General features: G+C 40.4%; 1 protein-coding gene across 2 annotated transcripts in view; it reads left to right on the top strand.

Moving 5' to 3' along the window:
- mtfr1.S (mitochondrial fission regulator 1 S homeolog) overlaps positions 1–16,426 on the top strand; it is a 33,509-nt gene extending 17,083 nt beyond the window's left edge. For both annotated transcript variants that reach the window (XM_018268697.2, NM_001092453.1), the window contains 7 exon segments: positions 905–1,050; positions 1,969–2,067; positions 6,235–6,344; positions 9,348–9,580; positions 10,297–10,558; positions 15,548–15,710; positions 16,308–16,426. In XM_018268697.2, the coding sequence (XP_018124186.1) occupies positions 985–1,050; positions 1,969–2,067; positions 6,235–6,344; positions 9,348–9,580; positions 10,297–10,558; positions 15,548–15,710; positions 16,308–16,373 (999 nt within the window). In that variant the 5' untranslated portion in view covers positions 905–984 and the 3' untranslated portion in view covers positions 16,374–16,426.
- The last annotated feature ends 239 nt before the right edge of the window (positions 16,427–16,665 follow it).

Here is a 16,665-nt window from a genome sequence, read left to right on the forward strand (position 1 = left end):
GGCGTCTCATTCATTCTGCAGGGTGTGCGAGCTCCGGCACTGCTTTGAACCGTAAGAGTAGGGTTGCCACCTGGCCGGGATTTGCCTGGCCAGTAAAAATTATGGTTGATCCCAATGGGAAAAAACATAAATTTATTGGAAGGCCAGTATTTTTTTTCCAGAAAAGGTGGCAACCCTATCTAAGAGAGACAATAGGAAGGAGGTCCCTGCCCAGTGGAGCTTACAGTCTAAGTGGGTGGATAGCATACAGGCACAAATTTGAGGGCAAAAGTGCTCAAGGTTAAGGCAGTGTCGCTTAAGTGCCATGACTAGAGTAGACTTCTAGTTCTCCAAAAGGACTTTCTTGAAGAGATTGAGTGAGATATGTAATTAGCATATTTCTAGTGGGGCAAAGTTTTAACTATATGTTATTTACCTTTTTAAGCTGTTAATATTCAATCCTGTAATTGTTAAGGTGAAGTTACAAAAACTGTCCTGGGTGGCCAGTCATAATATTGGGTTTAAATTGGCTCTGACTTCTCCTTCTCTCTAAAAAATATGGTGGATGCTGCTGTTGATGTTATTCGCTAACCAGAGCTTGACAAATGTTCCACTAACTCCACATGATAAGCTTAGCGCTATATAAGTTCTCATATTAGCGTTGTTTTTAAGTATAGAAAATCTTTCCTTATTTCCTTATTCATAGGAATGTTTTTCCTTGTTAACCAAGAGCAGTATTTGTCGGTTTGCCCTGAATAGAAATATTTTTTTCCAATCCTAAATATGACCCTATAGAAAATGTTATCTGTGTAAGTGGTTCCATCAAGTAGAGAAGTTCTGCTTCTTGTCATGTACAACATTACATTCATTTTCCTCCGTCCTTATACGGCTCGTGAATCTAATGGTTTACATTTTTTCTTTACAGCCTGAATATGGAAGATCAGAAGCCTAATAGACCAGTTATGTTTATACAGAGGTTTGTGTGGACAGATTTAACATTATCCAATGCTACAGAAGCTTATTCATTTCATTAGGATGGTTCTACAACAAATCACAAATAATATGGAATCGGTAAGTTCTCTTCTAGTCTGCCAAGTAAATAGCTAACAATCGATCCTGTTTGTGTGATCCATAGACACAGGCAGCAGAGCTTGCAGCTTCAGTGGGGGTATCCCAGCCAGGATTTTGGGTTTACTCTTAAAACTGGCACTAAATCCAGGTAGAGGCTCTGTAGACTCCATTGAATTCTGCAGAAACTGCTACAAATAGGCTTTTTCTCCTTCCCCAGCAGTGAAGTGTTAGAAGGCCCCAGTGCTCGAACGGGGAAACAGAAATAGAGAGGTTTATTTGCAAATTGTCTAGTCATTTGATTCCAGCATAATCATTATTGATTGGCCAACATGAACCTTAGGATGATGGCACATGGCACTTTTTGTGGCCTGTGCCATCCTTTAGCACGGGTGACAAAAACATTTAAAAAAAATACCTTTGAGTAGAAGTCAATGTAAATCTCTGGAGCTAAACCATTTGTAAATATTGGAAAATGCAGGAGAAGTCAAACCAAACAGATCCCACAGACAGACTTGTAAAAGAACTGATAACTTTATTGCAGGCCAAAAAGCAGATTAATACTTTTTGTGCACTTGGCACTTAATCAGCCTATGCATGAAACGAGTAGGCTATGTATTAATTTACTTTTTGGTCTTAAATCAAGTTCTCCGTTCTTTTACAAGTCTGTCTGTGAGTACCGGCCTTTTCCTATTTGGTTGGATACCTCCACCTTGAGCTGTAGGTCTGGGGCATGTGAACCCACACAGCACTTATTACTGGTGAGATTATAAACTTGGTGGTCTTACACCGGGAATTCTTTTTCTTTTCCTAAATGCAGGAGAAGACCTGTATTGCATGAAGTCCGTATACTATTTGTGAATTTGGAAAACTTCCTCTATTTCATGTCTGTAATATACTTTTATTTTCAAATCTTTGTAGGCACTTTGGTCAGGAAAACCCTATGGCTCCTCCCGCAGTATTGTACGGAAAATTGGTTCAAACCTTTCTCTCATTCAGTCGCCACGAGTTCATTTCCAGGTATCAGAGATAAACATGTCTTACCTAATGTAACTAACAAGCACACACCTATTAATATATATAATTTTCTGCAGTGCCAGCCAATAATCAGTTGTTCACATGAATCCTTGGAGTCTACAGTCTGACTTCTCCATCAAAGTGACAGAACACATGCAAGGGACAATTGACTCCTAAGCTGCAGATATACCAGCAGTATTTTTGCTCAGTTAGTGCCCTGGTTGAAAGTGAACTCAGGCCTCCATGTGCATTGCTGAAATACTGGCCACTTTACTGCCATCTAGGGAAAATATTATGATCATCGCTTGTGCTTCTCTGTATTGTGACAGGGATTTAAGGGAAGAGACACACGCTGCAATTCGGTGAGACTAGTCGCCCGGCAACAAATCTCTTCTTCGGGGCGACTAGTTTCGGCGAACTGCCTCCCCACTGGCTAGAATGAAAATCGCAGGCGGGATGGTAATCTGAGCACTTCGTTTTCCATAGCCGCTTGAAGTTTCCTTGTTAGGCAACTTTGGAAAACGAAGTGTTCCGAGTGCCATCCCGCCGACTGTTTTCGTTCCAGCCCCGCAGGAAGGCAGTTCGGGGGGATTAGTTGCCCCAAGAAGAGGAGATTTGTCGCCGGTCGACTAGTCTCCCCGAATTGCAGCGTGTGTCTCTGCCCTAAGAGCAGTTTATTTGGCCTTGTGGGTACTGGTGTGAAGGTGCAAGAGGAATATTGAGAGCTGCCATAGAACATAAAGGGTGCAATTAAATCCTAACCATAATCTCTTTGTGCATCTGTACAAAATGAATTCACATCAACAAACAAACGCAGCCCAGTGCAGTGAAACAAAGGCGAGCATTAAAAAAAAAACAAAAGAGTTTACATGGGTGTATAGTGTCTGCACATTGCATGCTATGATAAAGAATGGCTGTGATTTCACTTATATATTTCACTGTTTCTTGACCCAGAAACTCTTCCTTATTTCAATAAAGGTGTATTCCCCATGATGTTTCCCATGTCAATAGGCAGAACTAAACCTTTATAGAAAACAACAGGCTTCTTTATAACAAGGGCATTGCCATTATAAAGGAATGTCTCTCATTGTATTGTGCTTTGTCTCCTCTGAGCAAACATCACATAATATTTATATTTGGCAGTGAAAACTCGGCCAAAGCTGTAATGTACACTGTGTAACTACCCACCTCTAATCCCTTCCCACTGCTGTGTGTCAGTCATGTTTATAGAGCTCTTGCCCTGTCTTTCACTATTTCCTGATACCAGATGTGATTACCTGGCACAGTCCTACATACCAACTAATTCCATTTCTGAACACAGAGAAACAAACCCTTCTTGTCTGTATGGAAAGAGCGAGGATGGTTTCCTCAATCACCTCTTTTGGCATTATTGTAAGAACTGAGAGCAGTAAAAAAATAAAAATACATACAAGGGTAGTGTCACGGGGTAAGGGAATAAGATCTGTTATCCGGAAACCTGTTATCCAGAAACTCCGAATTACGGGAAGACCATCTCCCATAGACTCCATTTTATACTAATAATCAAAGTTTTATTAACTTTTTCCTTTTTCTCTGTAGTAATAAAACAGTACCTTGTACTTGATCCAAACTAAGATATAATTAATACTCCTCTCTAAGCCTATTGGGTGTATTTAATGTTTACATGATTTTCTAGTAGATTTAAGGTTTGAAGATCTAAATCACGGAAAGGTCCGTTATCCCGAAAACCTCAGGTCCGAGCATTCTGGATAACAGGTCTGATACCTGTAATATGGATTTTGTTTGTCTCTGCCTTTGTGTATATTGCACATGGGTATGATTATTAGCAGAGAGAGGAAGGAGTGTATCCCATAGTAATGTACAACAGCCCAGGCTGTCAGTTTATAAAATCCAGGCAGCAGTATAGCAGATATTATAGAGGGCCCTCACTGTGTTTTGGGAGTCTCTCCTCCCTTCCTCAGTGGATAAAAGGGGAGGGATCATAAATGCATATTTTATGTCATAATGTCTGATGCACTATAGTGACAAAAGTGTGTGCATATATACATATAGGGAATGTCATTGGGTCAACATATGAGCAATGCAAACAGTTCTTCTGTATTCAGTTTTCAACAGTTTAAATTCATTTAGCCACTCCATCAGCCAGAGGAAAAAGCGTTTCGCCAATGTGCAGCACATACTGTGCCAAAAGGAATGGAGGGCACTCCACTTAAAGAGGGAACAAATGTTTATTACAAGCTCTGCAGGGATCAAACGGCCCTATGCGTTTCGGGATACAATCACAGTACTTTTTCTCAAGTCAAGTAAAAGCATCATAATACTCCTCTGATGTCCGGTAACCAGTTAAAAAACCAGGGAACAGTGATCTGCCAGTTGGGTGGGTTTGGGTTCACGTTTGGCCAACATTGCAGGTTTGTGTTGGGTGTGGGTCAGACTAGGGAAGTTACTCCTCTACTACTCCCAAACATTCCATGTCTTAGAACCAGAGGTGCGCAAGAAAGTAGAGTACAGAGCTAAAAGAGTCTAGTGTGAGTCCTACAATGGCAATATGTTGTGGGTTGGGGTTGAGTGCAGGTTTTTTCCTGACCCGCACATGGGAACATTATTTTAGGGAAGAACTGCCTTAAAGGAGAATTCAACCTGTAATAAAAAAAAACCCTCCCCCTAACCTAGGTAGACCCCCCCCTCCCCCCCCCCAATTTACCTGGCCCCCCTGGCAAATGCCCCTATTTTTTTACTCACCCCTTTGTGGAGTTTCTGGCCTCAGAGTTTATATCTATTATCCAGAATATTTGGGTGGGGTTTTCCAGATGAGGGATCTTTCTGTAACTGGATTACTGGACCTTTATTCTACTAAAAAATCATATAAACATCGATTAAATAGCCCCAACAGGATTGTATTGCCACCAGTATGAATTCTTGCATCTTAACCAACATCTAGTATAAGCTACTGTTTTATTACTACAGAGAAAAAGGGATTCATTTTTAAAAATAAGGACTATTTGCTTAAAATAGGTCCTATAGGAGACGGCACTCAAATGCACCCCTACAATAAATAGCGAAGACTATGTGGCTTTATTCGTTTTCATTTATTTTTCTTCCTTCTAAAATAATTATAAAAAAGGCAATATAAGTGGATATTTATCCAAGTTCTCCTTAATGAGAAAAAATCTTGTAGTTTTGCACTTGGACTGAAAATGACAAGCCTAACCAATATCATTCAGTACAGTCCTGATTTTAATCCAATTTTTGATATGACACGTGTCTGTCTTACTGTCCTGTACTATAATCTGCTATTCTCTCTTTCTTTCTTCCTCCTGCTTTTAGCCTTTCTATGAGACAAGCAAGAGGCTGCACTTCTGTAGGTCAGTCACTATCCACTGTGCTTGGCTGTGTTTATATCTTACTGAATATCACTGTGTGTGTAACTGCTGGATGGTGCATGGGCGCTAGTATTCTATATTGATGGGCACATATAAATGTGTCTTGTGTTGTAGCTTTGATATTTGTTGAGCTTTGCAGATGGTGTGATTAGATTTGAAACAACAAATGATTTCTGAACGGAATATGCACACACACAATTATTTGCAGTCGGGAGCTTACCCCTTTTTTATTATGCCACCAACAGTATCATTGTTTTGGGGGGGGGGGGAAGAACCTCCCTTCATCAGGATCAGGATGATTACATTTTATCCTATCCACTTAATCAGTATTTAATCAGATTCCTCCTTCCAGTTAAATCACCTTTATAATGAACCTCAATTAAGCCTGGATGATGGAGTGTTAGATGTTGCATGCAGTGTTGTTAAGCATTGAGTTATTATTAGGGATGCACCAAATCCACTTTTTTGGATTCGGCCGAACCCCCGAATCCTTCGTGAAAGATTCGGCCGAATACCGAACCGAATCCAAAACCTAATTTGCATATGCAAATTAGGGGTGAGAAGGGGAAAACCTTTTTTACTTCCTTGTTTTCTGACAAAAAGTCATGCAATTTCCCTCCCCACCTCTAATTTGCATATGCAAATTAGGATTCGGTTCGGCCTGGCAGAAGGATTCCGCCAAATCCGAATCCTGCTGAAAAAGGCCGAATCCCAAACCGAATCCTGGATTCGGTGCATCCCTAGTTATTGTGCACATGTTTTTTGATAAAGGTACCTTTTATTTCAGCTTATTCCCTACCCGGTGGAAATAAATGCTCAGAGTGGAAACACTATAGTGTCATTTGCGGATGTTGGCTGGGTTGCAAAGGATGAAGGGGAAGCATTCGCTAGGCTGCGGTACGTACCATAACCGTTTCAGTAATTTATTGCACTTAGAGTACAGCTGTCTGAAATCCATGTCTTATGTACTATGGAATAGTGCCCACATTTCTTTCATTCCAAAATAGTTAAAAAAACCTACAATTGTATGAGTCACCTGACTGTACTTTCCCATGAAGCTGTAGGCACACAGACAATATGGCTGCTGAACGGATGACCTAGAGTACAGTGTCCCAGAACTACATCTGTGTGAATACATCTCCAATCCTACACAAACTTTCTTTTTTCCTTGCTCTACAAATTGGCAGAACAAATCAGTCAATGAGCATAATATAGATGTTTATGTAGAACGGTCCATATTTGGTATTGCAGCAGAAAGGGAAGTGGAGCTGTTATTTGTCTCACTTCCTCAAGGGCCGATGCTTTATACACAGGCCAAGGTGATCAGTGAACCAACCTCTATCCAGGCTACATTCACATTGATTGGTATCGTCCAGTATTACAGTTTTATTGTTACATGTATGGGCACCTTCAGTTAATGGGGAAAATTTACTTAGGTCCAAATTTTCTCTTCACCATACTATGCATATTAATTAAAATCTCGCCAAATGACGCTGGCGTACTTTCACTAGCAAAAATTCATCAGCACGAAAGTTTCATAGCAAATTTTCTCTAGCCTTACTTTCTTTCTAGCGAAACTTCAATTTAAATATGGCGGATACATACAGGTCATATACAGTCATGTGAAAAAGTTTGGGAACCCCTCTCAGCCTGCATAATAATTTACTCCACTTTCAACAAAAAAGAGAACAGTGGTATGTCTTTCATTTCCCAGGAACATCTGAGTACTGGGGTGTTTTCTGAACTAAGATTTTTAGTGAAGCAGTATTCAGTTGTATGAAATTAAATCAAATGTGGAAAACTGGCTGTGCAAAAATTTGTGTACCCTTGTAAATTTGCTAATTTGAATGCATGTAACTGCTCAATACTGATTACTGGCAACACCAAATTGGTTGGATTAGCTTGTTAAGCCTTGAACTTCATAGGCAGGTTTGTTCAATCATGAGAAAAGGTAATTAAGGTGGCCAATTGCAAGTTGTGTTTCTGTTTGACTCTCCTCTGAAGAGTGGCAGCATGGGATTCTCAAAGCAACTCTCAAAAGATCTGAAAACAAAGATTGTTCAGTATCATGGTTTAGGGGAAGGCTACAAAAAGCTATCTCAGAGGTTTAAACTGTCAGTTTCAACTGTAAGGAATGTAATCAGGAAATGGAAGGCCACAGTTGCTGTAAAACCCAGGTCTGGCAGGCCAAGAAAAATACAGGAGTGGCATATGCGGAGGATTATGAGAATGGTTACAGACAACCCAAAGTTCACCTCCAAAGACCTGCAAGAACATCTTGCTGCAGATGGTGTATCTGTACATCGTTCTACAATTCAGAGCAATTTGCACAAAGAATATCTGTATGGCAGGGTGATGAGAAAGAAGCCCTTTCTGCACTCATGCCACAAATAGGGTCACTTGTTGTATGTAAAAGCTCATTTAGACAAGCCACAATCATTTTGTAACAAAGTGCTTTGGACTGATGAGGCAAAAATTTAGTTATTTGGTCATAACTAAAAGCGCTTTGCAGGGCAGAAGGAGAACATCGCATTCCAAGAAAAACACCTGCTACCTACTGTCACATTTGGTGGAGGTTCCATCATGCTGTGGGGCTGTGTGGCTGTGTGGCTAGTTCAGGGACTGGGACCCTTGTTAAAGTCGAGGGTTGGATGAATTCAACCCAATATCAACAAATTCTTCAGGATAATGTTCAAGTATCAGTCACAAAGTTGAAGTTACGCAGGGGTTGGATATTCCAACAAGACAATGACCCTAAACACACTTGGAAATCTACAAAGGCATTTATGCAGAGGGAGAAGTACAATATTCTGGAATGGCCGTCACAGTCCCCCAACGTGAATATCATGGAAAATCTATGGGATGATTTGAAGCAGGCTGTCCATGCTGGGCAGCCATCAAATTTAACTGAACTGGAGAGATTTTGTATGGACGAATGGTCAAAAATACCGCCATCCAGAATCCAGACACTCATCAAAGGCTATAGGAGGCGTCTAGAGGCTGTTACATTTGCAAAAGGAGGCTCAACTAAGTATTGATGTAATATCTCTGTTGGGGTGTCCAAATGTATGCACCTGTCTAATTTTGTTATGATGCATATTTTCTGTTAATCCAATAAACTTTATGTAATTGCTGAAATACTACTGTTCCATAAGGCATATTTTATATATTAAAAGGAAGTTGTTACTTTGAAAGCTCAGCCAATGATAAAACTCCAAAGAATTAACAGGGGTTCCCAAACTTTTTCATATGACTGTATATTTATTTATTAGTGATGTTAATGAAATTGCTGGAAGTGACCACTTATTAAAAATGTCCAAGAAAGCAAAATATCCTCTATTGTCCTAAAAAATTTTTTAATGATTTTTTTAAAAACAGGATCTGATGTCACTGACATAGTAATGTTGAGGATGTAGCTTTAGCTTAACAATGCACCAGGTAGAACCAGGCGCAGTGGACTTTGGCGAAAAGGGTAATGCATTGTAAAGTCAACACTTTACAACGAAAAATTAGACTGGTGAAACGGCGCAAAAGTTTCCTTTCACTAGCGAATTGCCCGTCATCATTTATTAAATAGGCGAAGTTGTGGCAAATTGTCTTTGGCAAATCTTTTGGTAGACATGCACAATTCGCCCTTTAGTAAATGTGCCCCAAACGACTACTAGATTTGGCCCGGTGTTGTAGGAATGGCAATTTCATGGAGATAAAACAGATCCTGGTTCTGTGGACATGGTCTTGCTCAGTTGGTTTGTGGTGTAGGCTGTCACATTCAGACCTTTGGCTGGACATACAGATATAGACATTACTACTAAGGTTACTAAAACATGACACTGCAAATAACATTAAATAACAATAGAAAACCTGTAGCTGACTGAAATGTGTTTGTTTTTTTCTTTACAGTTCAGAAATCCGTCCCAACCAGAACACACTTGTCTCACCTGAGCCTGTCTCTATGGAGCAGCCGCTCATCAGACAGACTTCTTTACCTGTGCTGGAGGAGGAGGAGGCTAAAGCTCAAAATGTGGCCAATGAAGAGGCAATGCAAAAGATCAGTGTCCTCGAGAGTGAACTTGCCAGTTTGAGAGCCCAGATAGCAAAGATTGTAACCTTCCAAGAACAGCAAAACTTAACAGGTATAATAAAGTGTTTCAATGGAGCATTGTATTGCTGGTGTCTGTGTACACTGACTTATTGCTGTGTCTCATGTAGCACTTTACATGTTATCTGTATTATTAAGCAAAAAGACAAACAAAGTAGACTGATTCATGGCTGCATTAGACTGTCTGCTAGAAAGGAAAGTTGCTGCAGATCCACAAGCTCTTTATACTGAAAAGCCAATAAAAGGGGTGGTACTTTTAGTATAGTTATATATAGTTTAGTATTAGTTAACTTTTTGTTTGTTATATAGTGGCTAATTCTAAGCAACTTTTCAACTTCATTTATTTTTTTAATTATTTGCCTTCTTTATCTGACTCTTTCCAGCCTGACCCCATCTAAAAACAAATGCTCTGTAAGACTTCAGATGTATTGTTATTGCTACTTTGTATTACTCTTTCTATTCAGGCCCTCTCCTATTTATATTCCAGTCTCTTAATCCAATCAATGCATGGTTGCTAGGGCAATTTGGACCCTAGTGACCGGATGGCTGAAATTGCAAATTAGATAGCTGCTAAATAAAAAGGCAAATAATAAAAGAAAATAACCCCAATTGTGTGTTGTCATTCTCTACATCATAGTAAAAGTTAATTTAAAGGTAAACAACGCATTTAATGCTTATCCATTCCGCTGACAGTTATTGAGTGATATCCATACTTTGTCTCCTTTATCACTTGTTATTTTGACTTTCTAGGTTCCTTTACAAGTACAGACAGCGGCAGCCTTTCCATTTCTCCTCTATCTGCTCCTCCACTCCCACCACCACCACCTCCTCCACCCCCTCCTCCAGGGCTCCAGAAAAGTGTCTCAACCATTGACCTTATTAAGGAGCGAAAGGGTAAAAAGTCGATCACAGACACGTCTCTCACAGACAGCGCATCAAAGAAGCCTGAAATGCCCAGTATGTTGGATGTCCTCAAAGACATGAACAGGGTGAAACTGCGTTCTGTGAAAAGGTAACTACCCACCGTGCAATGGCTGAAGTTGGTTTCCTATCTCATATACTGTATTCCATCTAGGGATGCACCAAATCCAGGATTCGGTTTGGGATTCTGCCTTTTTCAGCAGGATTCGGATTCAGCGAATCCTTCTGCCCGGCTGAACCGAATCCTAATTTGCATGGGAAATCACGTGACTTTTTGTCACAAAACAAGGAAGTAAAAAAAAAAAATTATTCCCCTTCCCACCCTATGCAAATTAGGGCTTGGTATTCGGCCAAATCTTTTGTGAAGGATTCAGGGGTTCGGCCGAATCAATCCAAAATAGTGGATTTGGTGCATCCCTTACTCCATCAGCCCTGAGCAACAAGGATTGTCTATTGCCGTGTTTCCGCACATTTGCAGATCTTTGCCAGGACTGCAGTACAGTCTCCATGTTTGGAGGCCAAATCGTTAGGAAAGTGTGCCTATCCTGGGGGAGGCATAAAGGGCCAGAGCTGATACTACGGACAAATATTTTACATGAATAAATCTACAAAGATAATCTAGAGTGGATAATTGTGGTGCTGTTAATTATTTTGTGTTACCTATCACATATGTTCTGTGCATACCTCAAAGCCATATGTATACACACTCAAGAGCACTTCATAGAGGAGTTATTACTCATAGGAGAGCAGGAATCAATCCTCGCCTAAATATGATTACCCCACCCTCCTTAACGGAACAGTTACACCAAAAAATTTTGTTTTTTAAAGTAATGAAAACATAATGAACCGTTGCCCTGCACTGGTAAAACTGGTGTATTTGCATCAGCAACTCTACTATAGTTTATATTAGGGATGCACCGAATCTGGGATTCGGTTCGGGATTCAGCCTTTTTTTTTTTTTTTTTTTTTTTTTTTTTTAAATAACTGTTTATTGAGAGTTTTATACACAAAAAGAAAACATCAAAGGGGGGGGAAACAAAGGGGGAAGTATGACATAGAAGGAAGGGAAAATACAGTGCTGTAGATACATATCACATTGGAATCTCCATTACAATAAGAAATAGCAACATAGGGTCACATAGCGAGACCAACAAAAAAAAAAAAAAAAAAAAAGGGAAAGGAAAAGGGGAAAAGAAAATGCGCTGAGTTAACAGCAAAGGGGTAGGTGGGAAACAGGAATTGCCGGGCTATATATTGGACATGACACCGAAAGAAGGTAATGTTAAACTCCTAGGAAAGTAATTGCTTATAGTAGTCCGACTCCTTGAATGAAATCCAACTATACCACTTAGTATTATAACTGAGATTTGGATCAGTATCGAACAGTGATAATTGTTCAAACTTGTGTAATTCTTCTATTTTATGAAACCAATCTTGTAATGTGGGGGAGGTAGTTTGCTTCCATTTTAATGGGATCAACATTTTAGCTGCATTCAACAGAAGAGGTTCAATAGTGGAAATGAAATTGCGTAGGGATTTGTCCATATGAAACAACAGCACATATGCCGGATCGTTAGGAACATCAAACTGTAGGATATGGCCTATGGTTAGTCTAACAGAATTCCAAAAAGGAACGACAAGCGGACAGGACCAGAAAATATGTAACAACGTTCCCTCCCCAATTCCGCATCTCCAACACCTGTCGCTCGTGTGTCTAAAGATGCGTTTGAGCCTGAAAGGAGTTAAGTACCATCTAGAGAGTATCTTATAGTTAGTTTCCTGCAGTCTACAACACCTGGAGCTTTTAAATAATTTGAGCATACAGTTGGCCAAGGTCTCTTCTTGGAACTGAACACCGAGGTCTGTAGACCACTGAGCCAGATATGATGGAGATATGAAACTGCCAGGTTGACGCAGTAGTTTGTAAATCATGGAAATTATGTGTCTTGGAGCTGTCCCAGTGGAGCAGAGGGATTCAAACGGAGTCAGTTCACGTCCCAGTGCAGAGGAACCTCCCATACTCTGGAAAAAATGTTTAATTTGGGCGAATTTGAAATGGTCAGTGGGTGAAAACGGATGAAGCAATTGGAATTTATCCTTAACAATAAAAGAATGATTATCCAATAGATGTAGAAGTTGTAAATTATCCTTTATCAGCCAGTGGGAAAAATATTTAGTTTGTTGGCCTGCAGGAAAGGCCGGGTTATTAATTATGGGAATTAGCGGGGAGGGGAATTGGGTAAGTTTAAAGCGAAGGCGACATTTGTCCCACAGCGAGAGAGTATGAGTAAGGAGTGGATGGTCCACGTATTTGATTCGCCTATATCTTTTGTCTAGCCACGGTAGGTGTAGTAAAAAGCTTGAAGTAGCTTGTTGCTCGATTTCAATCCAGAGTTTATTATCAGCGTGGTGCGACCAATCGATGATGCGCCCTAATCCAGCAGCATAGTAGTATAATTTGCAATCAGGTAGAGACACCCCTCCTTGGAGCCTATCCTTTATAAGTAGTTTATGGCTCAATCTAGATTTTTTGTTGTGCCAGATAAATTTAGTGATGACAGATTGTAGAGAATCTAAGATGGGGTCAGGGAGTTGCAGAGGAATCGATTGAAAGATATAAAGTATGCGAGGAATAATGTTCATCCTAACCACATTCATGCGTCCAAACCACGATAAGGGTTTATCCAGCCATCTATCCAAGTCTTTCCTAATAGTTAACAGTAGATCCCTCAAATTTTTAGAAGCCCATTCAGTGTAGTCTTTCGTAATTTTAATACCTAGGTAGACTATATTGTGTTGGGACCATTTATAAGGGAAGGTAGCAGTCATGGATTGTATCGTTAACGGCGGTAGGGAGATATTAAGAGCTGCAGATTTTGAGAAGTTGACCTTGAAATTGCTAAGGTAGCCAAACTGAGTTAATAAATGGTTGAGAGTCGGGATGGAAGTGGTGGGGTGGGTAATAAAAAAGAGCAGATCGTCCGCATAAGCAGCTACTTTATGATGACGAGTTGCAATGGGGACGCCTTTGATTTTTTGATTCATCCTGACATGACATAGAAAAGGTTCCAATGCGATTACAAATAAGGCTGGCGAAAGGGGGCAGCCCTGACGCGTGCCATTACGAATGTCAATGTAGTCAGTCAGTTGACTATTTGTGCGAATGCGGGCTATGGGGTTGTCATATAGGGCTTTAATCCACTGAACTATTTTGGGACCAACACCAATGTGTTCCAGGCAGGAGAACATATAAGACCAATTGACTCTGTCAAAGGCTTTCTCCGCATCGGTGGAGAGGAGCATGAGTGGGGTATCGTGTGTTTTAGTCCAATGTAATATGTTGATCAATCGGTTGGTATTGTCCCTGCCTTCTCTACCTGGTATGAAACCAACTTGTTCAGGGTCAATGAGCTGGGGAAGAACGGAGTTGATTCTATTGGCAATAATTTTCGCAAGGAGTTTAATATCTCCATTAATCAGAGAAATGGGCCTGTAACTACTAGGTTCATTGGGGGGTTTTCCAGGTTTTAATAGCAAGCTAATTTGTGCCTCTAGAGATTGTTTGTGAAAGCGGGAGCCATGTTGAATGGCTAGGAAAGCTTTAAGAAGGTTAGGGAGAAGCGTGTCTTTGAATGACTTATAATAGAGGGTGGTGAGGCCATCCGGTCCAGGGGCCTTACCTGAAGGGGTGTTTTTAAGGGCCGTTTCTAGTTCAACCATAGTAATATCCTGGTCAAGAAAATCGGAGTCCTCCGCGGATAGACTTTTCATGTTGGAAGTTTGTAAGAAGTCATGTAATAGTCGTTTGTAGTCATGACCGTCATCAATAGAATTATCGGGCAATTGGTAAAGGTCCTGATAAAAAGTTTTGAAAGTATCAGAAATAAGATCAGGTGTGTGAACCAGATTACCACATGCCCTTTTAATAGAAGGGATATAGTTCCTGCTTTGTTTATGTTTTAGAACTCTAGCAAGGAGACGTCCACATTTGTCACCGTGTTCATAGAGTCTGTGGCGAAACATTGTGATTGCTTTTTGGGTAAAGAAATCAAAATGGGCGGAAAGGGACTTCCTGGCTTCTGTCAAGTCCTTCAGAGTTTTATCGCAGTGTGATAGTTTATGGTTGCGTTCTAGCGTTTGGACCTTAGCTATTAGTTCCGTTCTAGTTTTTTCTTTATCTTTCTTATTCTTAGCCCCATGTTTTATGAGATGGCCCCTAATGACGCATTTATGGGCTTCCCAACACGGGATTCAGCCTTTTTCAGCAGAATTCGGATTCAGCCAAATCCTTCTGCCCGGCCGAACTGAATCCTAATATGCATATGCAAATTAGGGGAAGGGACAGAAATTGCGTGACTTTTTGTCACAAAACAAGGAAGTAAAAAATGTTTCCCCTTCCCACCCCTAATTTGCATATGCAAATTAGGATTCGGTTCGGTATCCAGTTGAATCTTTCGCAAAGGATTCGGGGGTTCAGCTGAATCCAAAATAGTGGATCCGGTGCATCCCTAGTTTATATAAACAAGCTGCTGTGTAGCCATGGGGGCAGCCAAAGCTAAAAAAGGAGAAAAGGCACAGGATACACATCAGATAACAGGTAAACTCTGTAGTATATAATGGGATTCTTCAGAACGTATCTGTTATCTACTGTGTATCCTGAGCTTGAATGGCTGCCCCTGTGGCTACACAGCAGCTTGTTTATAGAAACGATAGTAGAGTTTCTGAAGCAAATACCTCAGGTTTACTCATGCAGGGTAACAGTATATTATAGTGCCATTCCATTAAAGCACTTTCATTCTTTTAGTGTTACTGAACTTTTAAGAATGCTTGTGTTCTAGGTAGAAGTAAACTTGGGGCTGGGATAGCACATAACTATTAGGGCTGAAGTCCTGCAGCTAATATGGAGTTGTTTTTGGAGCCATGCATATGAAGGTGAGTGGAGATAACAAGAATTGGGGAAAAAGCCAGTTGAGTGTGCAGAAATGTGTGTATACAGTTTGTGTTATTATTAACAACGTGTATTTAGAGAGGGCAACATATTTCACCGCGCTCAGCCAAGTTCTTTCATGTTCTCTTGCAGGAGTCCAGAAGAAGAAAAACACAAGCCAAGTGACCCAGCTGACCCAGCTACACTAATCGCAGAAGCATTAAAAAAGAAGTTTGCTTACAGATACCGAAATGACAGTGAATCTGAGAGGAGCGTCCCCAAAGCAGAACACCAGCATGCCTCTCCGATGCCTCTGGTACGTTGCAACTTTAACACTTATGTTTGGGGTCTCTGATCACGGTGCGACACTTGCATTCCATTTACACTCCAGTCTGTAAAAAAATAGGTGTAAAATACATAGTGCTAGATGATGGTTATGAGTTAACTAAAGCCTAACAAAGAAGGAGGCTGGGGATGCTGCATTATGTTTAGGCCTACTTTGCCAAAAGTAGTAGCTTCTCATACGCTGCATAGAGAATACTAAGTATGTCAGTTCCCCCATGAACAACTTTGAAGGCCTCTGTTTTAGAGATTGTAAACCTTTTTAAATACATTTAAAGGAAAACTGATACATTCCTATAAAATATAGCAAGCAAAAATCCCCAAAATCAACCCCAGCCCAGTGGTACCTGCTTATCATGAAGGGGGACAGAAGGGCTGGCTCTATTCCATGTCTCATGCTGGGCTGGGCTTGATGTGATCTTTCCATAGGGTAATTACTAGTGTGTCACTATCCCTTTAAAACACACAGTGTTAATACAAGTGAGGAAGCAGGATCATCCTAGCAATTGCCACACAAGGTAATTAGTATAAACTCTTTAGTATTTGTATTTCTTTTCTCTCTCCCCATCAGTTTGGACCTCATATGCTGAAATCTACAGGGAAGATGAAGACCCTCGTTGAAGCATCACATTCTTGAGAGAGAAAAAGAGATGTTTTTTTATCTTCTATAAAATGTTCGTCCAGCAAAACGACATTTAGGAGTTTGGACTGCTCTGTATTTATAGCTTTACCTAAATATCTGGTATGGCTGCATGAAGAGTTCTTTAGTGGCTTCTAAAGAGGGAAAGTCTTACCGAGTCATAGTCAAGTGTTTAATGCTAAATAGAATTCTGATCCTGCCACTAATAGGAGGGATCAATAAATACAGGTGACACTATAGGAGGGATCAATAAATACAGGTGACCCTAGAACAGGGGTCCCCAACCCTT

Source organism: Xenopus laevis, chromosome 6S (genome assembly GCF_017654675.1).
Source record: "Xenopus laevis strain J_2021 chromosome 6S, Xenopus_laevis_v10.1, whole genome shotgun sequence".
Classification (NCBI taxonomy): domain Eukaryota; kingdom Metazoa; phylum Chordata; class Amphibia; order Anura; family Pipidae; genus Xenopus; species Xenopus laevis.